This window comes from Hyperolius riggenbachi, chromosome 8 (genome assembly GCF_040937935.1).
Source record: "Hyperolius riggenbachi isolate aHypRig1 chromosome 8, aHypRig1.pri, whole genome shotgun sequence".
NCBI classification, from domain to species: Eukaryota; Metazoa; Chordata; class Amphibia; order Anura; family Hyperoliidae; genus Hyperolius; species Hyperolius riggenbachi.
Window position 1 is genome coordinate 43454156 of NC_090653.1, and position 24984 is coordinate 43479139.

General features: G+C 44.9%; 1 protein-coding gene across 1 annotated transcript; it reads left to right on the top strand.

Annotated features, from left to right (window-relative positions):
- Positions 1-3340: 3340 nt before the first annotated feature.
- ATP6V1G2 (ATPase H+ transporting V1 subunit G2) lies at positions 3341-24116 on the top strand. The gene is made up of 3 exons (XM_068249393.1): positions 3341-3601; positions 3683-3783; positions 23703-24116. The coding sequence occupies exons 1-3, from the start codon at positions 3520-3522 to the stop codon at positions 23877-23879; spliced, it is 360 nt and encodes a 119-aa protein (XP_068105494.1). The 5' UTR covers positions 3341-3519; the 3' UTR covers positions 23880-24116.
- The last annotated feature ends 868 nt before the right edge of the window (positions 24117-24984 follow it).

Sequence of the window (24984 nt, forward strand, 5' to 3'; positions counted from 1 at the left end):
CTACAGTTATCCTTTAAAGGGACTGCACTGTAATGTTTTTTTTAAAGGAGAACTGTAGTGAGAGGTATATGGAGGCTGCCATATTTGTTTCCATTTAAGCAATACCAGTTGCATGGCTATCCTGCTAATCATCCTCTGCCTCTAATACTTTCAGCCATAGGCCCTGAACAAGCATGCAGCAGATCAGGTTTTTCTGGCAATTTTGACAGATATGTCAAAATTAGCCGCATGCTTGTTCCTGGTGTGATTCAGACACTTCTTCAGCCAAATTGACTAGCAGGGCTGCCAGGCAACTGGTATTGCTTAAAAGGAAATAAATATTGCAGCCTCCATATCCCTCTCACTACAGTTCTCCTTTACAATGCATTGGTTTCTCAGTGTACACAGGGCCGGATTTCTGGAAAGGCCACATAGGCCATGGCCTAGGGCACCAGAAATTTAGGGGCGGCTCAGTGAGGGGCAGTAAAGCTGTTTTATGCAGCCATCCCTATCTACAAGGAAAGCTTTAACCTTTGAACTCTCTGTCCTGTACTTGTGTCATCCCTGCAAGTCCTGTAAGCTCTATCCTGCGGAAGCAGTAGATTTGGGCGCATGAGACAAGTGGACAAAAAGGGCGCCCCATTCACTTTCATTATAAATATCGTTTAATGGGCGCTGAACGGGGAAAATAAGGCGCCGGAGATTTTTAAGGATTTATAACGGCGCCCGGAGATTTTTAAGGATTTATAACTATGTTTGTGATGATTTAAGTTTACAAAATGAGCCCGTGACGAATAACGTTTATGAAGATAATAAATCACTATTTCTAAAACATTTCTAACACATTATTATCCACCCAAAAAAATAATTTACATTTTTTTTCTTTACATTCTTTATTTATTCATGTCTGTAAAACATTATTATCCATAGGGGGTTTTAGGTTTAGGCACCAACAGGGGGGTCTTAGGTTTAGGCACCTACAGGGGGGTCTTAGGTTTAGGCACTAACAGGGGGGTCTTAGGTTTAGGCACCAACAGGGGGGTCTTAGGGTTAGGCACCTACAGGGGGGTCTTAGGTTTAGGCACTAACAGGGGGGTCTTAGGTTTAGGCACTAACAGGGGGGTCTTAGGGTTAGGCACCAACAGGGGGGTCTTAGGGTTAGGCACCAACAGGGGGGTCTTAGGTTTAGGCACCAACAGGGGGTCTAGGGGTTAGGGATAGGTACAGGGAGGGTTTTTAATAAACGAAAATATAAGTTTCACTTTACAAACAGGGAAGATTAACGTTTTAAGAATTGTCGATCTCATACACATTATTTAGTGATTTATACATTTTTAAATCACTATTTATAAACGAAATTCTACACAATAATTTCTATAAACGATATTTCCATTTATCGTTTATACCACGCGCCCTTTTTTCCCGACGCCCTTTTCGTACGTACGCCTATCCTGCAGGTACACATCAGCCTAACTCAAATGGAGACACAATGGGTCCATCATTAATGAGATGGCAAACATAACATAAGAGTTCTTAAGGAAAACATAACTTATAATCTATACACATATTACTGAAATAGCTATTGTCTGTGACATCCAATGATAGAAAGCAAGTAGATTTCTTATTGGGGCACACAGAGACAACAACCATACAGATGGTATACTGTATTTGGCCTTGGGCGGTAAAAAGTACAAATCCGGCCCTGAGTGTACATTGTCATCCTGAGCGGCTTGGTTACTCTTCAGTGTACATTGTGAAACAGAGCACACTTGTCTGTGAGAAAACCAGGAGATTTCTACCTTGCACATTTGTGGTTTTGTCTGTTTTGCTATATTGGTTATGCGGTTTCTTTTGCGATCACTTTTTTTTTTTTATCACAATAGAGAAAAATACAATATATTTACTACGTAAAAAGTGCAGGTGGTATTGTTCCCCATAGGAAAGCTTCGTATGCGAATCGCCTGCGATTCCCATAGAGTGTAGAAAGAAGATGCATGTTGGCAGTTTAAAGGAGAACTGTAGTGAGGTATATGGAGGCTGCCATATTTATTTCCTTTTTAAACTATACCAGTTGCCTGGCAGCCCTGCTGGTCTATTTGGCTGAAGAAGTGTCTGAATCACACCAGGAACAAGCATGCGGCTAATTTTGTCAAAATTGGCAAATGCCTGATCTGCTGCATGCTTTTTCAGGGGCTATGGCTGAAAGTATTAGAGACAGAGGAACAGCAGGACAGCCAGGCAACTGGTATTGCTTAAATGGAAACAAAATCTGGTTTCGCTCAGGACGCTGTGAAACCTAAGGCCGGCCCTGTATAGAAGAATGCTGAAAATTGATACAGGACATCTACTTTTACCATAATGTTTCTGGTTTTAGCATCAGAAACCCTTCCTATAGCTGTATACTGCTATGCAGCTCTGCCCTTCTAGTGATTTAGCGATGTGGAATTCCTCCTCCTCACATTATTACTAAGTCAATCAATGAAATAAAGAGAATGTATTTTAACTGTGAGCTGGACGTTACTGGTATGAATATAGGACACAGAAGAGGTGTGTTACTGGTACAAGGCTGAGGATGCTGGAGATGGTTGTTACTGGTACGAGGATGATGGAGATGGGTGTTACTGGTACAAGGATGGGGATGATAGGGAGATGGGTGATACTGGTACAAGGATGGGGATGATGGAGATGTGTGACTGGAACAAGGATCGGGATGATGGAGATGGGTGTTACTGGTTCAAGGATGGGGATGATGGAGATGGGTGTTAGGCCTGGGACCCACTAGAAAGTGCAAACCGCTGTCCCAATCACTAGTGATATGTGGTAGTGCTTTGCAAGCGATTTTGGGAGCAATTTTCTTGCTCCTATACAATACATTAAAATGTTAACACTCCCAAAATGCTGCATATCCTGCGATTGTGATTTGCCTAGTCACGATCCCTCTGGTGGAATCTGCTCCATCCATTTACATTGGCAGAGTGTTTAGGGATCGCTTATAATCGCTAGCGATTTCCCTAAATGCTAAAAAAAACAAAAAACACACTAGTGGGTTCCAGCCCTCAGTGATAGGTTGGGGAGTGTGGACAGAGGGATTGATGCTGAGGAGAGAGGGAGGATTACCCTGATGATGCAGGAACCACCGTAGGAAGTCAGGGTGAGGTGAGGAGGATGCAGATTCTTGCTGGTACCTGAAGTAGAGGACTGTAGTGATGCAGCTGAAGATGAGGGAGGAGAGGATTGAGGAGGAGACAGAAGAGGATGATGCTGGGGGCAGGAGAAGTCCGTTACTGGTACCTATAGTGGGAGGGATAAGGAGAGGATGATGCTGATACTGGAGGCAGGAGAAGTCTGTTATTGGTACCTAATGGGGGAGGGATGAGGAGATGATGCTGAATGAGGATGCAGGCAGAGATCAGAGGGAGGAGGAGAAGACGAGCTCTGCACAGAGGACACAGCTGCTAACACCCGAAATAAAGCAAGAAGCCATATAATAAAGGCTGACACCTCGCCAGGCTCATAGCTCATTCTATTGTACTGAACACAATGACCAGCCAGTCCCAGGGAATCCAGCAGCTGCTGCAGGCTGAGAAGAGAGCTGCTGAGAGGGTGGCGGAGGCCAGGAAACGTAAGAACTCCATCCATCCTCTGTCTGTCTGTCAGTGATATAAGAGGGCCATTGTGATAACTGATCCCTTCTGTCCTGCAGGTAAAGCCCGCAGGCTGAAGCAAGCCAAGGAGGAGGCCCAGGGGGAGATCGAACAATATCGCCTGGAAAGGGAGAGGGAGTTCCAGGCCCAGCAGCGCATGGTATGTACTGTGTGTGTCTGTCAGTCAGCCTATGGTATGTTGTGTGTCTGTCTGTCTGTCAGGGTGTATGGTATCCAAGTGTGTGTGTGTGTGTATGCGCTATGCAAGAGTAGAGTGGTTGTGTGTATGTGTACACACACACACACACACGTTTGTTTTTATATCTTACTGAACATGGACAGGCAGGATTCAGGCAGGGAACACACTTGATTTTCAGTTTTCCGCGCACGTTTTTCTGCATACTTTTTCTGCACACCAAGTGTGTTTTCATGCAGGAAAACGCGTGCATTTTTTCACAGCAGCTGATGTAAATGTTAGAGGAAACTGCCAAAATGTGCAGAGTTATCATGCAGAATGTCAGTTTTTTTTTCTGCGTACGAACAACACAGTAAGTGTGCACTAGCCCATTGATTAACTTGAGTTCTCAGTTTTTCTGTGCAGAAAACGCGCACGAAAACAGTCAAGTGTGTTCCCTGCCTCAGACTTATTAAAATTTGTGTGTTTTGCCAATGTGCGAAAACACATTTGCCGCACAGCTAATGAAAGTCATTGGAGAATCGCGCTTCTCCTAAAATTTGCATTTTCACATGCGTGAAAAAAAGTTACTTTTTGTGTGAAAAAAATGAACTTCTTGCTTTATAAATTTGCATATGGCCTGCAAATTACAATTGCCTTTCATTCCTTATTCTGGAAAAACACATGTGAAAATTTGCATATGAATCTGAATTTTAATACAAAAAAAAAGCATTCAGATTTCCGCAATGAGAAACTAAAAAAACTGATTACCTGTCATTTAGAAAAAAATTCAAAAACAAAACAAAAAAACAAACATACATTTTAATGAGAAAACGGAATGTTTGTTTTTTCAATCTGAAATTATGTTAATATATTTTTAATAATCTCCTATCTATCTATCTATCTATCTATCTATCTATCTATCCCATATCTATCTAGGTACCCTCTTAGGTTGCCATACACAATGCAATCAAGTTGATCAATTTTTCAACTTTTCTGATAAAAATTATCAATTGTATAAGACCTTTTTTTTTTTTTTTTTTTTTTTTTAAAAAACGTGATTGAAAAAAAAAAAAAAAACCTGATCGTTTTTTTCTCGAATAAAAATCTATTTTGATGTATTGGAAAAATCAAATAGAAAATTAAATTAAAAAAAAAATCTGAAAGTTTTTATTTATTTATTTTTTTGTGTGGAATTTTTGGGGAAAAATTGATCATAATTTGACCTACAAATCTGTCCACAAGACCTGTCCAACCTACATTTCCGATCTTACTCAGAGGTACACACCTAGCCGCTTACTCTGTTCTTCCAATGAACTTCGCCTAACCGCCCCCCGCATCACCCAGTCCCATGCACGCCTCCAGGACTTCTCAAGAGCTGCTCCAATACTATGGAACTCCCTACCTCCTCCCTTTAGGGCAGCCCCCTCCTTCAACAACTTCAAGAAAGCCCTCAAAACTCACCTTTTCACTCTGGCCTACTACCCCTCACAAGTGCTCTAAACCCACAGCTGAACTCTGGTCCCCTACCTTCCGTGTCCTTAACTCTCCCTCTAGATCAGGTATGTCAAACTGGTCCTACAAGGGCCAAGATCCTCACACATTTTTGATGCAGCTCAAATGAATTGATGGGACTGAATAAGGAAATGTGTGGTCCATCAGGTAGAACACATTCCTCTTTTTCTCAGTCCATCCTAAACACTGGCATGGATCTGGCCCTCCAGGCCTGGAGTTCGACAGATGTGGTTTAGATTGTAAGCCTTTGGGCAGGGGCCTCCTCCTTTCGTGTCCTACCTGATCATGCACCTCCATTACTGTGCACCCATGCTATGCATCTGAGTGAACCTAACTTGCCTAATCTCCATGCTCCATCCAGTGACTGACTAAGCATTACCTTGTACTCATACTGTGCTGCGTGATCTGGTTTTCTTGTATTCCTGTATTGTCATATTGCTGTATGTCACCCCTAAATATTGTCTGTAACCTAAACTAATGTCCAGCGCTGCGTAATATTTTGGCACTTTATAAATACAATACATAAATAATAATTGTATGGTAGATTGGTTAAAATTTTCAATTACATCAAGCAAAAAAATTGATTTAAAAAAAAATCAAAAAATTGAATTGTGTATATGGCAACCTAGGTAGTGATGCGAGTCTTGTATACTGAGCAAAATTTAAAGGACAGCTGAAGTCAGGCGAATATGGAGGCTGCCATATTTATTCCCTTTTACGCAATACCAGTTGCCTGGCAGCCCTGCTGATCTATGTGGCTGCAGTAGTGGCTGGATAACACCAGAAATAAGCATGCAGGTAATCTTGTCAGATCTGACAATAATGGCAGAAACATCTGAACTGCTGCATGCTTGTTCAGGGTCTATGGCTGAAAGTATTAGAGGCAGAGAATCAGTAGGATACCCAGGCAACTGGTATTGCTTAAAAGGAAATAAATATGGCAGCCTCTAGCTTTCTCACTTCAGTTGTCCTTTAAAGGGATCTGGGCTCAAAACTCAGTCAGCAGCAAAATGAACGAGCTTGTTGGTGCCAAAAATCCAACAGGCATGTGGATTAACCTCCTTGGCGGTTCAATTATTTCGCCAAGGAGGCTGCATTACACATTTTTTGTAACTTTTTTTTTTCGGTTTCATGTAGCTACCCGAGTGGTAGCTACATGAAACACCACTAGAGGGCGCTTGTGTCCCTCTAGTCCGACCGCCGCTGGCAACAACAGCAAACAGGAGATTGCGTATAGAACGCGATCTCCTGTTTGGCTTCTCCTGTTGCCATGGCGACCGACGTCCTGACGTCAGACGCACTCGATCCAGCCCTTTGCGCTGCTCGGGAGTGATTGGTCCGGGCAGCGCAGGGGTCTGGCGGGGTGGGGCCCTCTTCCGCCGCTGCATGCGGCCGATCGCCGCGCGGCGGCGCCGATCAAGCTGTACGCTTGGCTAGCAAACTGCTAGCTGCGCGTACAGCACTTTACCGCATTTAAATCGCCCCATCAGGGGCTGAGATATCCTCTGAGGCGGCTTACCCCGAGCTTAGCTCGGGGGTACCGCTAAGGAAGCTAAGCCCCTCTGCCAGCATCAAAGCTAATCTCCTAGAGGGGTCCCTACACTAACGGTGGATGCATCTGCATCCTGCACATACCATGAGCATATCCACCAATGGACACGTCTGATATATGATAAAAATCGGGGGGGGGGGGGGGGGGAATCGGGGATGGCTGATGCTGAGGTTAAATCCTGCCCACAGTGTGATGTCAGCACCTTGGTCCTGTTCCTGTCTGTGAACTGTGTTGCATTGTGGGAAATAGTAGCTGTTTCCAACTGCCAAGCAACCAGTATCTCCCTCTGTGCATGTGTATATCTATAAAAAAAAAAACGACCTTTTAGCCTATCGCATTGTTGGTTGGTGTGGTTATAGATAACTAGTGACCTTAACAGGCTCTAGGTCCATCATCGCCGCCACATGTGCGCACCCACACACCCAGCCCCCTGGCGTGTCCAGCTCCTGTCACAGGCTGGCCCTGCACATGCGCGCACACACACACACACACACACACACACACACACACACACACACACACACACACACACACACACACACACACACACACACACACACACACACACACACACACGTTTTATTATATAGGACTCGTCTACCTAAGCCCGTTTAAAAACAGGCTCTAGGTAGTGCAATTACTGCGCCCCCATTCGCCTGCCACGCTTGCACATGGCCGCTCTGCTTCCTGGCCCGACCTCCCGTCCCAACGGCTGTCTGTACTGCGCATGTGCTTTGGACAGACAGACAGGGAAAGTGGATGACGCAAGGACAGTTAGGTTTTATTGTATAGGATGGCAGTTGGTGCTGTCTGTGTTTTTTTTTTTCTTTCATGTCTGCAATAATGACCTGCAGGCTCAATGTGGATCAAACAGTATGAAAAAAATTACATGGCGAATATCAATTTCTTGATCTCTTATTTTTTAACTTCTCACTTTGCAATGTATGGATTTATTCCCTCCCCCTTTTTAGCTAAGGTTCCTCCTAAAGCTAATGTGACCCCATATTTAAATAAATAAAAAAAAAGTCAGATACTCACCTAAGGAGAGGGAAGGCTCTGGGTCCTAATGAGCCTACCCTCTCCTCTCCCGGTGCCCTCCGTGCTGCGCTGGCTACCCCGTTTATATCCCCCGCCGCAGGGACTTGGGAAACTTCGGGAGCCGAGTCCTCCTGAAGACAGGCAGCTCCATACTGAGCACGTGCGAGTGCGTCATAGAGGGCGCTCACGCTTGCGCAGTGTAGAGCGGCCCGTCTTCATTTCCGAAGCCTCCCTTTGGCCAGGAGACAGCGGTATTTGACCGAAACGGTCGAATACCGCTACGGGGGAGCCAGCGCAGCAGCGGGGACCAGGAGAGGAGAGGGAATGCTCTATGGGACCCAGAGCCTCCCTCTCCTTAGGTGAGCATCTGACTTTTTTTTTTATTTAAAAACTAGCTGATTGCCCGGCGTTGCCCGGGTATGTATTTGGCTGGTGTTGGCTCCGCCTACTTTTTCTAACCCTAACACATAATTACTCACTGACCAAGTTTGGTATCAATGATCTGCTTTGAAATGAAACAAATCTGATTGGCTGTGTGTGGCTCCACCCCTTTTCTGAATTTGAACCCCAGTCACACAATAACCAACTGTACCAGGTTTGAGGCCTGTGCCATTAACAGTTCAAGAATGGTAGCAATTAAATATTTCCCTTGAAAAGCAACAGATGAAGTTTGATTCACTTTTGTAGGCTCCACCCACTTTTCTGAATATTAATCCCAGTAACCAACTGTGCAAAGTTTAAAAACCCTGGCATTAACAGTGTAAGAATGGCTGCAGTTTACATTTTCCTAGTGAAATGTGTATTTGTCTCCACCCACTGATGATCCGGCGTTGCCCGGGAATGTATTTGACTGGTGTTGGCTCCGGCCACTTTCTAACCCTAACGCACAAACACTCAATGACCAAGTTTGTGAGCTTTGGGGTCCTTGTCATCAATAATTTGCATATTCCCATAGAAATGAAACAAATCAGATAGGCTGTTTGTGGCTCCGCCCCTCTCCAGCATTCAAACCCCAGTCACCCAATGACCAACTGTAGCAGGTTTGAGGCATCTGCTATTAACAGTGTAAAAATGGCAGCAATTTAAATATTCCACTTGAAAATCAACAGGTGAATTTTGATTGGCTATTATAGGCTCCACCCACTTCCCTGAATATTAATCTCAGTCACCCAGTGACCATCTGGGCAAAGTTTGAGAACCCTGCCATTAACAGTGTAAGAATGGCTGCAGTTTATATTTTCCCAGTGAAATTTGGTTTTGGTTCCGCCCACTATTTGTAACCTAGACACACAGTCACTCAATGACCAATTTTGTGAGCTTTGGGGTCCTTGGCATCGATAATTTGTACTTTCCCATGAAATGAAACAAATCTGATTCACTGTTTGTGGCTCTGTCCCCTTTTCTGAATTTGAACCTCAGTGACCCAATGACCAACTGTACCAGGTTTTAGGCTTGTGCCATTAACAGTGCAAGAATTGCAGCAATTTTAATATTCTCCTTGAAAAGTGACATGTGATTTTTGTTTGGCATTTTTAGGCTCCACCCACTTTTCTGAATATTAATCCCAGTCACCCAGTAACCAGCTATGCTAAGTTTGAGAACCCTGCCATTAACAGTGAAGAAGGGCTGCAGTTTACAATTTCCCAGAAAAATCTGTTTTTAACTCCACCCACTTTTTATAACCTTGACACAGTCACTACTCAATGACCAAGTTTGTGAGCTTTTGGGTTCCTGGCATCAAAATAGGGCTAATGGAAGCAGTTTATCCAGCAAAGAAATCTGGTTCTTTTTGGCTCCGCCCCTTTACTGAATTTGAACCCCAAACACTTAACAACCGACTGTAGCAGGTTTGAGGCCTCTGCTATTAACAGTGTGAGAATGGCTGCAGTTTCAATATTCCCCTTGAAAATCAATAGGTGAATTTTGATTGGCTCTTGTAGGCTCCACCTACTTTTCCGAATATTAATCCTAGTCACCCAGTGACCAACTGTGTGAAGTTTGAGGACCCGGCCATTAACAGTGTAAGAAAAGCTGCAGTTTACATTTCCCCATGTAAAAAGTTAGTTGGTTTTGGCTCCGCCCACTATTTCTAATCTTGACATACAGTCACTTAATGACCAAGTTTATGAGCTTTGGGGTCTTTGGCATCAATAAGTTGCATTTTACCTTTGAAATTAAACAAATCTGATTGGCTGTTTTTGGCCCGCTCCCTTCAGAATTTAAATCCCAGTCTCCCAGTGACTGACTGTAGCAAATGTTAGGCTTCTGCTAATAAGAGTGTATGAATGGCAGCAATGTAAATATTCCCCTTGAAAATCAAAAGGTGAATTTTGATTGGCTGCTGTAGGCTCCACCCACTTTTCTGAACATTAGTCCCAGCCACCCAGTGGCCAACTGTGTCACGTTTGAGAACCCTGCCAATAACAGAATGGCTGAAATCAATCTAACAAATCTGATTGGCTGTTTGTGGCTCCACCCCTTTAGTGCATTTGGACCCCAGTCACCCAATGACTGACTGTATCAGGTTTGAGGCCTCTGCCACTAACAGTGTAAGAATGGTAGCAATGTGAATATTCCCCTTGAAAATCAACATGTACATTTTGATTGGCTGTTGTAGGCTCCACCCACATTTCTGAATGTTCATCCCAGTCACCCAGTGGCCAATTGTGTAAAGTATGAGAACCCTGCAATGTAAAAAATGAAGTTGTTGGCACCGCCCACTTTTTCTAACCTTGACATACAGTCACTCAATTATCAAGTTCATCAGCTTTGGGTTCCTTGGTATCAATACTTTGTATATTCCCATTGAAAAATAAACAAATCTGGCTGTTTGTGGCTCTGCCCCCTTCCTGAATTTGGGCCCCAGTCACCCAGTGACCAACTGTACCAGGTTTGAGGCATCTGCTTTTACCAGTATAAGAGAATGGTAGCAGATGAAATATTCCCTTTGAAAATCAAATGGGGAATTTTTATTGGCTGTTGTAGGCTCCACCCACCTTCCAAAATCTTAATCTGTCACCCAATGACCAACTGTGCAAAGTTTGAGAACCCTGCCATTAACGGTGTAAGAATGGCTGCAGTTTATATTTTCCCAGTAAAAGTTGTTTTGGCTCCGCCCACTTTTTGTAACCTCAACACACAGTCACTCAATGACCAAGTTTGTGAGCTGTCAGGTTCCTGGCATCAAAAATGTGTGAATGGAAGCAGTTTATCCACCTAGGAAATCTGATTGGCTGTATGTGGCCCCGCCCCTTTAGTGAATTTGGACCCCAGTCACCCAATGACCGGCTGTAGCAAGTTTGAAGCCTCTGCAATTAAAAGTGTAAGAATAGCAGCAGTTTAAATATTCCCCTTGAAAATCAATAGGTGAATTTTGATTGGCTGTTGTAGGCTCCACCCATTTTCTTGAATCTTAATTGCATTTACCCAGTGACCAAGTGTGGCAAGTTTGAGAACTCTGTGATTAACAGTCTAAGAATGGCTGCAGTTTACATTTTCCCATTTAAAATGAACGGCTGAAATTTGATTGGCTGTTTTATGATCCACCCACTTTTCCTGGATTTGTAACCTCGGTCACCAAGTGACCAACTGTGCCATGTGTGGGGAATCTGGCTTGATTACTGTGAGAATGGCAGCCTTTTACATTTTTTCCATTGACTTGAATGGGTGGAATCTGATTTGCTGTTTGTAGCTCCGCCCAGGTGTGCAGGGGGGCCGCGAGACCCCCAGAACATATCATCCCAGGTAGTAAGGGATCTGTGTACCAAGTTTCGTTCAAATCGGTCAAGCCGTTTTTGCGTGATCGCGGCACATACACACACACATACACACACACATACACACACACACATACATACATACATCCGATTTTATATATATAGACTGGTTCCCATTCATTTTAAAGGGAACCAGAGCTGAAAGAGAACCCGAGGTGTGTTTGAAGAATGTTATCTGCATACACAGGCTGGATCTGCCTATACAGCCCAGCCTCTGTTGCTATCCCAAACCCCACTAAGGTCCCCCTGCACTCTGCAATCCCTCATAAATCACAGCCATGCTGTAAGGCTGTGTTTACATCTGTAGTGTCAGTCTCAGCTGCTCCCCGCCTCCTGCATAGCTCCGGTCCCTGCCCCCGTCCCTTCCCTCCAATCAGCAGGGGACTGGAGTTCTGCAGGAGGCGGGGAGAGCAGCAGACTGACACTATAGAGATAAACACAGCCAGCTCTGACAAGCTGTTTGTCAGCAGCGTGGCTGTGATTTATGAGGGATTGCAGAGTGCAGGGGGACCTTAGGGGGGCTTGGGATAGCAGCAGAGGCTGGGCTGTATAGGCAGATCCAGCCTCTGTATGCAGATAATATTCTTCAAACCCACCTCGGGTTCTCTTGAAGTAAAGATTCTATACATACCTGGGGCTTCCTCCAGCCCCATACGCACTGATCGATCCCACGCCGCCATCCTCCTCTGCCCGCGTCTACGAGAACCAGGTCCTGTCACTGACGTCATTGGAGCGAGGCTACGCAGGAGAAGTGCGCCCTCTACGTATCTCTGCAGCGGCTGCTGCAGAGATAGGCAAAGAGCGCACTTCTGCTACGCTAGACTGGCTCCGACTGACGGAACAGCGCAGAGCCAGTTCTCGTAGATGCGGGCAGCGGTGGATGGTGGCGTGGGATCGATCAGCACATATGGGGCTGGAGGAAGCCCCAGGTATGTATAGAATCTTTTCTTTACTTTAGCTCTGGTTCTCTTTAAGGCTAGGAACACACTAAGCAGAAACACTAGCGTTGCGTAAAACGCAGCGTTAATGCATATAATAAGTCGATGTGACACATGAAAATACGAATGTGTATGCGTTTTTTAATACGCGTTTTTAAAATGCTAGTTTTGTTGCATATATTCAAAAGTTATTCAATGGTGACGCAATGTATTGCGTTTTGTATGCGTTTTTATAAGTTTTGTAAATAAAAACTATTCTGATGTATTTCCGCTTCCTGTTGACTTCCTAGTGTTTTGCATAAAATGCATATACAAAAATGCATGAAAACACATACAAAACGCACGGAAAACGCATGTGCGGGAAGAAAACGCAAAACAAACGCACAAAGCGCAATACAAACACACATGACAGAAAACACAACCTTTATCACACACTGCCAAGTGTGCACCCAGCCTTGGGGTAGGAACACACTAGGCAGAATCGCATGTGTTTTCCGTAGCATATAGTGGAAACCGCATATGCGATTCTGCCTAGTGTGTTCCTACCCTTAGGGCTCGTTCCCACTATCGCGAATCCGCATGCGTCCAACGCATGCGGATTCGCACATATAATGTGAGTGGATGGGGCTGTTTCCACTCCTGCGGTGGCGTTGTGCGTTTTTTGTTGCGAAGAAAAAACGCACAAAAGAGGCAACGATTTCGCCTGCGTCGGGAATCCGTGCGAATCGCCGCTAATGTATTTAATAGTAAAAACGCATGCGTTTGTTACATGCGTTTTTACCCGCGATTTCGCGTGCGATTTCGCACCTTTTTCAATTTTATTTTGCCCTGGCAGTGTCATGGTTAATTTCGCATGGCACCCTGCCATGCGAAATCGCACGCGAAATCGCGGGTAAAAACGCATGCAGAAACACATCCGCATGCGTTTTTACAAGCGTCGGAATGCCGGCGAATCGCGTCGCAACAGTGGAAACAAGCCCTTAATCTCCCTCTGTGTAATAATAGAAAAAATGTCTTCTTTTCCCAATCATTCTTCAATAAGAATGTGATGCTAGTGTGAACGGCCCTTAGGGCTCTTTTCCACTATGAAATGCGATCGCGATTGCGATCGCGATTCCGATCGCGATCGCAATCGCGTTTCAATTTCCACCATGCAATTGCGATTGCGATTGAGCTACTATACTCATTATAGTCTAGCTCAATCGCATACAAAATGCGGCAGGACGACGATTGCGCTTTGACCAAAATCGCATCGCAATCGGATCGCACAAATGGAAATTGCTGCTGCAGTTTCCATTAGTTTAATGTACCTTGCAATTTGCGATCAGAAGCAAATCGCAAATCGCAGGCTAGTGGAAAAAGGCCCTTACCCAGTGTCTGAACACCACCTCTTTGTACCAGATCCCTATGCACACTCAATGCATAGTACCTACCATTCTAGTTCTGTAAAGATATGTAACAGTACTGCAGATTCTCCAGCAGATGGCGACAGCACACTTTCAACACTCATTCTCACCATCTCTTTTACACCAACCAGGTGTAGAAGTCTTGCTATTTCTGCTCCTGTGATCTGGAGAAGTGAGAGCCTCCATAGACTGCAGACCATGAACCCTGAGTCGGGACAAGGTCCTCCAGCACCCAAGGCTGATACACCAAAGTGCGCCCCTCCATCCCTCCCACGCCAGCCGTTACACACTGATTGCTATTAGACTAAGAGGCGCCCCCAGGCACCCCCCCCCCCCAACACCTTACGCTCTAGTTATCTGGCTTGCAGTTAGTGCCATGTATCCCCTTTCTTATTTCTCCTTGCTTCATACAGAATAGGGGAATGATAGCTGAGTGAGTTGTGCGCCCCTCCCCTACACTGCGCCCTGAGGCTGGAGCCTCTCTCCAGTGGCGTTCCTAGGGTCCTTGGAGTTTGGGGGCACCAGTGGGCACTAGGTGGGGGAGTATATTTGCGCGCGCCGTGGCAAAAAAATGGGCGTGGCCATACAGTGAGTGGGTGTGGCAATGGGTGGAGAAATTTGTAAGTGCGATAAATTTTAGAGTTTTTAAACTGGAAACGGTTTTACGCTATGAGAAGTTTTTCTGTTTGGAGGTTAATTATCAGCATTTGGGAACATCCCTGAGTTTTGGCACAACCCACAGTGGGAATACAAAAGACACAGATCGTTAAGATCGGGGGTGACCTGGGAATAGCCCCAAGGTGCAACTAAGACCTAACTTAGAGAAGGGTGAGTCCCTTTCCAATATTTGGTGTGGTGGTGGTGTGAACCAAACTTTGGCAATAACAAAGAAGATCCCATTGACATAAGTGACAGCACGTGCGAGAGGAAATTTCCTCCTATGAGTAGCATATCTATTGTATGTAACTAACACATTATTTAAAATTTTATGACTTACTGTTTGTAAAACATTATTATTCACATAATAAAGCGATCAGTAAAGTAAATAAACCTCATAAACACGCCAGCATGACAGCCTGTGTGGTGTGTGAATGAGAACAGGGAAAGAGAAGAGCTATACTGCAGATAGGGAAAGCGTTAGGCAGGCCTCTGTCCTGTGTCCACACCCGGGGCAGTTTCTAGGCTAAATTGCACCCAGGGTGAGGGTGTAGAAATCACCCCCCCTCCCGCAGTATAGGTTAGCCAGGTCTAGTTGCCACCACTATGGTTAGCCAGCTATTGTTCCCCCCCAGTATAGGTAGCCAAGCATAGTTGCCCTCAGTATAGGTTAGTTAGGTAGGTGCCTCCAGTATAGGGTAGCCCGTATAGTTGCCACCAGTATAGATAGGTAGGTGCCTCAGTATAGGTTAGATAGGTAGGTGCCTCAGTATAGGTTAGATATGTAGGTGCTAGTGTTGGGCGAACACCTGGATGTTCGGGTTCGGGAAAGTTCGCCGAACATGACCGCGATGTTCGGCATGTTCGGGTCGAACCCCGAACTCCCCGAACATCCCGCTTTTGGGGGCCCTATGGGGTCGCAGGCATAAGGGGGGAGCATGCCCCGATCGCGGGGGGGGGGGGGGGGGGGTCGGAAATTCCCCCCACCCCCTCCGCTAGCGCTCCCCCCTCTGCCCGCTTCCCCATACAAAAGTTTAAGGAAAGTACCGGTGGTAGTGGATGGCCTGGCAGTGGCCTTGTGGAGTGAGGAGGAGGAGTCCGGAGAGTGACGCGTTGAGGGAGGCCGGGCAGCGGGCGGTTCAGCGGTAGTACCCTTGTGGTACTTCCGCCCTTTCTCTGACCTCACGCCTGCTGCCCGGCCTCCCTCAACGCGTCACTCTCCGGACTCCTCCTCCTCACTCCACAGTGCCACTGCCAGGCCATCCACTACCACCGGTACTTTCCTTAAACTTTTGTATGGGGAAGCGGGCAGAGGGGGGAGCGCTAGCGGAGGGGGGAATTTCCGACCCCCCCCCCCCCCGCGATCGGGGCATGCTCCCTCTTTATGCCTGCGACCCCATAGGGGGGCCGTTTTCGGCCGAACAGGGGCCCTGTTCGGCCAGGTTCGGCCAGGAATTGAGCCGTTCGGGCGAACGCGAACAGTTTGGCCGAATACCACCAGGTGTTCGGCCGAACTCGAACATCACCCGAATAGGGTGATGTTCTGCAGAACCCGAACAATGGCGAACACTGTTCGCCCAACACTAGTAGGTGCCCCCAGTATAGGCTAGATCGGTAGGTGCCTCCAATATAGGTTAGCCAGTATAGTTGCTCCCAGTATAGTTTAAATAGGTAGGTGCCTCCAGGAAAGGTTAGATGGGGAGGTGCCCCAAGTATGGGCTAGATAGATAGGTAGGTTTCCCCCAGTATACAGTTAAAGTGAACCTCCGGACTAAAAATCGACTCAGCAGGACTGAAAAGGCCTGGTGTTTCTTTAACAGTTTCACAGCATCAGAACTTTGTTTCTCTTATACAAGCCTCATTTTTAGCTGCACAGAAGAAACCTGCCCGGGCTTTTTTCCCCTGATGCTGTGCAAAGCATGATGGGATTTCTGATTTTGTTGTTATCGTTCTGCTGTTTTGGTGTAATTTTTTATTTTTTTTTTACATTTTGAATTTGACATTTGAAGCCTAGCATATGCAGCTGGGAGGGGTGATCACTCAGGACACAGGACAGTTGGAACTGTGTCTCCTGCTCCTTGTCACCTCCTTTCAACCAAAAAGATGGCTGCCCCCATGACAAAGATGGCAGCCCCCATGAATCACAAACATTTGCCTGTTCTTTTAAAACAGGGTGGGTAAGAGATTATATTACCTATCTATTCTAATTAACATAACTAATGTAACTTAATGACAGTATGTTTGTTAAGGCTGAAGTTCCCCTTTAAGTGACAATCCAGTGCAGTGACTTTAGCTGTAAGACACAGGTGTGCACACACTGCTAGTGCTGCTGGTACAGTACCTTGCACAATACACCCCATCAGTGCTATTTTTGTTCTCTTTTGATATTGTTATATCACAGTTCTCTGCGTCCAGTGACTGTCCAGTGCAGTGAATTTAGCTGCACAACACGCGTACGTTAAAAAAGGGCGCCGGGAAAAAAGGGCGCCGGGTTTTAAAAGATAATCATGAATAACGTTTAAAAAAAATTGTGTTATATTTCGTTTAAAAATAATGTTTTATAAAGTTATAAATCATTAAATAATGTGTATAAAATCGGCAATTTTAAAAACGTTAATCTTCCCTGTTTAAAAATTGAAATTTATAATAACGTTTTATAAAACATTAATAAGAATTTTACTAAAGCTATACCTAACCCTACTCTCACACAGAACCCTCCCTGTACCTATCCCTAACCCCTAGACCCCCCTGTTGGTGCCTAACCCTAAGACCCCCCTGTTGGTGCCTAACCCTAAGACCCCCCTGGTGGTGCCTAAACCTAAGACCCCCCTGTTGGTGCCTAACCCTAAGACCCCCCTGTTGGTGCCTAACCCTAAGACCCCCCTGTTGGTGCCTAACCCTAAGACCCCCCTGTTGGTGCCTAAACCTAAGACCCCCCTGTTGGTGCCTAAACCTAAGACCCCCCTGTGATAAGCATTAATAACGTTTGAAAAAAATATGGTGCGGTTTTTCGTTTAGAAATGCAAAAAAAAAAAAAAAAAATTGTACGGTTTTTCGTTTAAAAGTAATGTTTTAAAAAATATTGTACTGTTTTTCGTTTAAAAATAATGTTTTAAAAATTATAAATCATTAAATAATGTGTAATCATGAGAAACAGTTATAAAACATTAAAAGTCTCCGGGCGCCGCTTTTAAAACGTTATTTTTCTCCGGCGCCCTTTTTTCCTGTTGGGCGCCGATTTAAACGATATTTATTATGGGAGTGAATGGCGGCGCCCTTTTTGTCCACCTGCCTCATGCGCCCAAATTTCCTGCTTCCGCACAACACATATCCAGTTTTGCATGCATTTAATATTTTGTGAATGGAGGCGGTTACTGTAAATGGAGGTTGCAGTATTGCAAATTCTCCAGTAGGTGGCACCCATGCTCTTTTGGTACTTATTAGTATCTCTAGTAACGAGACTGTGGCCCATAGTCAATTTACTTTTTCTCCTAAATTTTTCTCCAAGGTGATATTTTTACACTTAAAGTGACTCTGTAACAAAAATTACAACGTTTTTTCTACCATCCTACAAGTTCCTAAACCTATTCTAATCTGTTCTGGCTCACTGCAGCACTTTGTACTATCACGGTCTCTGTAATAAATCAATGTATCTTTCCCCTGTCAGACTTGTCGGCCTGTGTCTGGAAGGCTGCCAACTCTTCCGTGCTGGTCTGTTCCTCTATGCACACTCCAGTGTGTGTTTTATTTACATAAGCCAGCAGCTTCTCTGCTATCTTATCAGTGATAGAAGAGAGCTGGATAAAAAATCCTCCTCTGTGGCTGTGAAAGTAGCTGGCTGACACATACTGAGGGATTACAAACACAGGCAGAGCTGCCTGCAGGAAGCCTGTAATGTTCAGTGCATGAGAGAAGAAGGGGACAGAAGGTAAACACACAAATGATCTTTTGAGATTCAAAAGGAAAGCTGTATACAGCCTGCTTGTGTATGGATGTATTTTCTATGTGTGGACATACTGTACATCAACCTACTTCCTGTTTTGGTGGCCATTTTGTTTGTTTATAAACAAACTTTTTAAAACTGTTTTTGACTGCTTTTAATGCGGCGGGGAGCGGTGAAATTGTGACAGAGGGTAATAGGAGATGTCCCCTAACACACTGGTATGTTTACTTTTGTGCGATTTTAACAATACAGATTCTCTTTAATAAAACGTGACAAAACTTAAGCTGCAAGATGTCTTCATTGTTGTGATTATATCGCCTGGCAATGAACTACGTCTCCCAGCATGCACTGCGTCCGCCAGGGATACTATATATCTTCTCTGGAATTTCAGAGAGAAATTCAGGAGAGAAGATGCAGGCTTCCGTATAGATGGGGGTTGGGGGGGGGGGGGGGGGGGGCTGCAGAGCAGCAACCTGTGGGTAGGTAAATGCCTTCTGCACCCCAAAAAGCTACACATATTCCGTACCTCCCGTAGTTTAGTATGAGTGATTGCTACACTTAGGCGCACCCAAGTAAACATAATATATATATATATATATATATATATATATATATATATATATATATATATATATATATATATATATATATATATATATATATATTACAGATAGTCCCTGGTTAACACGAGATAGGGACTGTAGGTTCTTAACCTGAATCTGTTCTTAAAGGAAACCAAAGATGAACGTTTTACCACAAAATGAACATATCCCCTGATAGATTTTACAAAATAAATACTACACCCGGTATTTTCGCTGCTCTGGTGTGCCTTTTTTTACTAAAACTCCACGCAAAACACAGTTCATCAGAAAAGCATATTATTTAGTGGGCTGTGTGCAAACTGAAATCACCATTTCTAAAAACCTCTTATGACTAACAAATATAGATTTAAATTTTTTTTAACAATATACCCTTACATTAGCACAGCCCCCCCCCTCCCCCAGATAGGTAGCCTGGAGGGGGTAGCAAGCAGGAAGGGGGTATTTGGCAGAGTGGAGGGGAAGAGGGGTACTCATCTGCTCTCCACCTCCGGCTATTAATGCGGCAGGTATATTGTCAGGCAGCGGGCGGGGAAGATTTGGCTCTTCCGCGTTCCAGCATGCATTCCACATTGCATTCTCGTCACTTCCTGCAATGCTGTCCACTTACAGTACAGTGGGCTGCATTGCAGGAAGTGACGAGTGGAATGCGGAAGAGGTGAGTCTTCCCTACCCGCTGCCTGACAATATACCTGCCGCATTAATAGCCAGAGGGGGACTCAGGTGAGGTCTGACCCCACCTCCCCGCCACTGTGCCCTATACTCCCTTCCTGCTTGCTACCCCCTCCAGCTCGGCGGCCCTTCCCACCCACGGCCAGGCAGGTGCGCCCCCCCCCCCCCCCCCGAATTTTGCTGCCTGAGGAACTTGTCTTACCCCGCCTCATGGGTGGACGAGCCCTGCATCCTCCCATCTCATCACAACTCTCTGTGATGCTGCAAGTATACAGAAAGGGGAAAGCAGAGCCAGAAGGGGGCAGGCTTGGGCTTGAAAAGACATCAGAGAAGACAGACTCAGCTATATTAATTCCTGAGCAAAGCCAGACTGAATGCTCAGTCGGGGATTTTATCAGGGCTGATAACAAGCAGGCTGAGCAGTGAAGGATGAAACAGAGAGCAGGGTAGGTGTTTTTTCTAATGTTCCCACTGATATATATGGTGAAATATATGAGGGTGCTTTGTCTCTGGTTCACTTTAAGTCGGAACACTGTGCCATTTCTGTCCCCTGTACCTCCTCTGTGCCCCCTTGTACCTCCAGTGCCCCCCTCTGTGTCACTTCTGCATCTGCATAAACAAGTTTTAAAATCCATTTTTTCTTTGATTTTTTTTAAAATCAATTTTCTCAAAAACTACAAGTCCAATTTGAAAAAAAAAATGTTTTTGACTTGTTCCCATGGAAACACAGAATCCATGGCGTTCATAATAATAATCCAAATAATAATAATAATCCAAACATTTATATAGCGCTTTTCTCCTGTCTGACTCAAAGCGCTCAAGAGCTGCAGCCACTGGGACGCGCTCAGGAGGCAACCCTGCAGTGGTAGGGAGTCTTGCCTTGAACTCCTTACTGAATAGGTACTGACCCTAGCCAGGATTCGAACTCTGGTCTCCCACGTCAAAGGCAGAGCCTTTAACCAGTACACTATTCAGCCACTGCTCATATTGGCGGGTCGTTCGTAAGTCGGGGACTATCTGTATTAAATTCTACAATATATCTCTGTTTGGGACTAGGAAGTCTCGTACACAGTAGGATTTATTTTTTCTCAGAATTGACTGTTTCTGAAAGTGCACAAAATAATTAATAACGATAATAGATTTATATTTACTTCATAAACGGTTTATATAGGACTGATACACTTTTCCACAGCGCTTTATAGAGAACACTAAATAAATCACATGACTAGCTGTGCCTCGGAGGGGCTCACAATCTAATGTCCCCACCACAGCAGAGATGGATTAAGGTAAATGGGGCCTTAGGCAAGATGGCAACTGGCCCGCCCCTTGTGGGCACCTGGCTTTGTTGGTAAGATTTGGTAGGAGCTAGCGTCAACAGACCCTCTTGTCTTTCTCCAGGCCCTAGGCACCTGTCCCAAGTTGCCTTGTGGATAATCCGGCTCTGCATCACAGTATACTGACAGTTTGTGCAGGAAGCCATTTAGTTTATCGGTAGCAGGAAACTGAAAAGAGGAGGACCCTAAGTAACATGTTGATGGTGACTCCTAACCGGGGCACATCAATAGAGATGGTCTATGAGACGGCTTCTGAGTTGATGCTGATTTTATGTTAAAGGGACTCTGAGCAGTGCAGAAACTATGGAAAGATGCATATCATTTTAAAGCTCTCTTTCTCCTCTTTCCAATGATATATAAACTGCCACTCTACGCCTTTTAGTTTTTGCTATTTTTGCGATCGAAATTGCCGCGGCCGCGACTTCGATCATGAAAATAGAGAAAACTAAAAGGCGTAGGGTGATTTAGGTGTCGCCAGAAAGAGGAGAAAGAGAGCTTTAAAATGATATCCATCTTTCCATAGTTACATTGTATTACACAGGGCGACTTTTTCTGCTGAATGGAGCTGCTGACTTTGAGAAAAAGTCGCCCTGTGTAATACAATGTAACTATGGAAAGATGGATATCATTTTAAAGCTTTCTTTCTCCTCTTTCTGGCGACACCTAAATTGTCGCCCTACGCCTTTTAGTTTTCTCTATTTTTGTGATCGAAGTCGCTGCCTCTGCAAATTCGATCGCGAAAATAGCGAAAACTAAAAGGCATAGGGCGGCAGTTTATATATCATTGGAAAGAGGAGAAAGAGAGCTTTAAAATGATATGCATCTTTCCATAGTTTCTGCCCTGCTTGGAGTCCCTTTAACTTTATCCTAATGTATGCATCTTGCCAATGGACCAATCAAATGCTGGAAGCTGGTATCTTGTTCGGGCAATTTTCAAGCTGCATAAGATTTGCACCATCTCCAAATTATAAGCATCTCATTGACCACCTGTGTCATTTCCTGCAGGGGCGGAGCTAATAGTGGTGCATGAGACGGTAATCATTTATGAGTTGATGTTAGCTTTATGTGAATTCTATGCAACTGTATGTACTTGGAAATGGACCAAGTAAATGCAATGGCTAAATAAAGTACATTTACAGTTACAGTCAACCTGGGCATCTGCTATGGCTATTGCTGCTAAAAGAGTATTTGATGGAAAGCAATCGTGCATAACTACGCCTGATAGGCCCCCCTGCAAAACTTTTAGGGGGGCCCTTGCTACAATCAGGCCTATCCCTCCCCTTTGCCCTGGTGCCCAGCGGGTAGAAGGGGCCAGAATTTTCCCTGGTCCACCAGGGCCCCCCTCCTGTGCTCCCATTGGCCCTGTCACTGAGAGGTACAGATAAGCACGGCGGGAGTGGCGGAGCTTACCTATTTCCCCATCGGATCTCTATGGCGATCCCGCTGCACCCACTAGGTGTCGCTGTCCTTTCTACCTTCCTCTCGCTCTGAATTTCTCTGCACATCATGTGATCAGAGAGGGCAGCGACACCTAATGGCTGCAGCAGGAGCGCCAATTGGCAGCAGAGGTGAGCACTAGTGATGGGTCGTTCGCCCCACAGAGCTCTGATTTGCTCTGTAATAAAGGGCGCTGAGGCATGCTGGGAGATGTAGTCTCCCTCTTGCAGCTTGTAGAAGTGTGTGGGGTGGAGCGGAGCAGTAGCAGGAGGGATTGCCCCAGTCAGGGAAGCAGTCTAGAGACGTCATGGAGACGGGGGCGGAGCTTCTACTCCAATTCTTAGTGATAGTTAATGAAGAGCCGATTCAGAGCCGTAAGAGCCGGCTCTTTACTGGGAGCCGATTCAGACGAGCCGATTCTCCGAGAAGAGCCGGAATTCCCATCACTAGTGAGCACAGGAAAGGGGCCTGGTGGATGAGAAGGAAAGAAGTCTTGGCCCCTCCTTCCCACTAAACCCCTCCTCCCTGCTGGGCCTCCCCACTATTGTGGAGGTTGTTCCCAATGAGCGAAAATTCCAGTATTTTTTTTCTCATTAATTTTCATGAAAATAATGTTAAATTCAAGCAAAAATGCTATCGAAAATCATTTTGTAATAGGTTTGTGATATTTTGCATCTTTCAGGAATTTATGCGCTGAAAATAAAGGATTTTACGCTTTTCACAAATTTTTGCATTAAAAATAGTTTTTTTGCGTTTTTCGCCATATTGCACAAATACAATGCATTTTCACAAATATTTTCTCAGAATCTAAAATAGCATTTTCGATGCGAAAATGACTTTGGCAAAAATTTGTTCACCCATAGTTACGCCAGAGAAAGCAAGCATGGAAGAACATACAAATCCAATGCATATAATGTCCTTGTAAGGATTCAGGCCCAGAAGGGTGCAAGGCCAGAATGCTTACCACAGTACTTAGTAAAGACCTCCATTCATGTTGATTTCCTTCTCATTCCTAATGTTTGACTTTCTCTCTCTAGGCCCTGGGCACGCAGGGTGACCTGTCCTCGGAGGTGGAGGCCCGGACACGCAAGACCCTGCAGATGGTGCAGACAAGCCATGGCAAGCATAAGGAGGTGGTACTGAGAAGGCTGCTGACCCTGGTCTGCGATGTAAAAGCTGAACTTCACCCCAACTATCGCTTCACCAACTATTAAGCCCCTCCCCCAAACCGCAGCCTCTCCCCGCCTCCCTGTATGTATGTGGATCATGTGTACTTATTGTGTATCACAAGAGGAATATGAGGTTTATATCAAATGACCACCAGACAGTTTATTACTAGGGCTGCTACCGAGTCCACACTGTCATGGCTGTATCTTTACCCATAATCCTCTCTGCTGCTGTCAATGTGTGAGGCAATACTATATGAAATAAAGATGAAAGTTGTCATGTCAGCTTAATTTGTCCATTTCCAACCTAAATTTGCATACCGCCATAAATGGTAACCTGTAAAGGAATTCCAAGACCACATGTGGCATGATGGAATAGACATGTACAGTGCCAAGCATACAAATAACAAGGCTGTGTTCCCTTTTTTCTCTTTCTCTGTCTGAAGAAGAGTTAACATTCAGCTTTGCAAGTGACAGATTCTCACCAGGCGGGACTTAAAAAGAGAAACTGTAACCAAGAATTGAACTTCATCCCAATCAGTAGCAGATACCCCCTTTCCAATGAGAAATCTTTTCCTTTTCTCAAACGGATCATCAGGGGGCTCTGTATGACTGATATTGTGGTGAAATCCCTCCTAAAGTGTGATGTCAGGACCATGGTTCTGACATCACACTATGGGAGCCTTGTTGCATTGTGGGAAATAACAGTTGTTTACAGCTGTTTCCAACTGCTAAAAAAGCAAGACAACATCTGCCAGCAGTAAAAATGTCACCATGTGATATATATCAGAATGTAAATCAGGGAGAGGAAAGATTTTACAATAGGCTGACTACCGGTATATCATTCAACACTGACTAAATCATTTAGAAATAGTTATTGTAAAAATTAAGCACTTTTTTATTATATTATTTTCACTGGAGTTCCTCTTTAAAGAGACTCTGAAGCGACTTTAAAAACAGCTTTTTACCTTATATTCTACATGGGCATGTTTGCCCCTGCTAAAACGCCACTATCCCGTGGCAGAAGGAGGGGTCTTTACCCCCCAAATCCCCCCCCCTGCAAAATCCACGACCGACTTGGTCGTAGATTTTGCTGCTCATGGAGGCAGAGCTTTCGGCTGCATGTGAGTCTATCAACGGTGGATCTCCGCCT

Excerpts from the sequence above, each read along its gene's own strand:
- ATP6V1G2 (XM_068249393.1), top strand. The coding sequence starts at position 3,520 with ATGACCAGCCAGTCCCAGGGAATCCAGCAGCTGCTGCAGGCTGAGAAG. Across the intron at positions 3,602-3,682 it reads GGTGGCGGAGGCCAGGAAAC|GTAAAGCCCGCAGGCTGAAG; the intron begins GTAAGAACTCCA and ends TCTGTCCTGCAG. Across the intron at positions 3,784-23,702 it reads TCCAGGCCCAGCAGCGCATG|GCCCTGGGCACGCAGGGTGA; the intron begins GTATGTACTGTG and ends TTCTCTCTCTAG.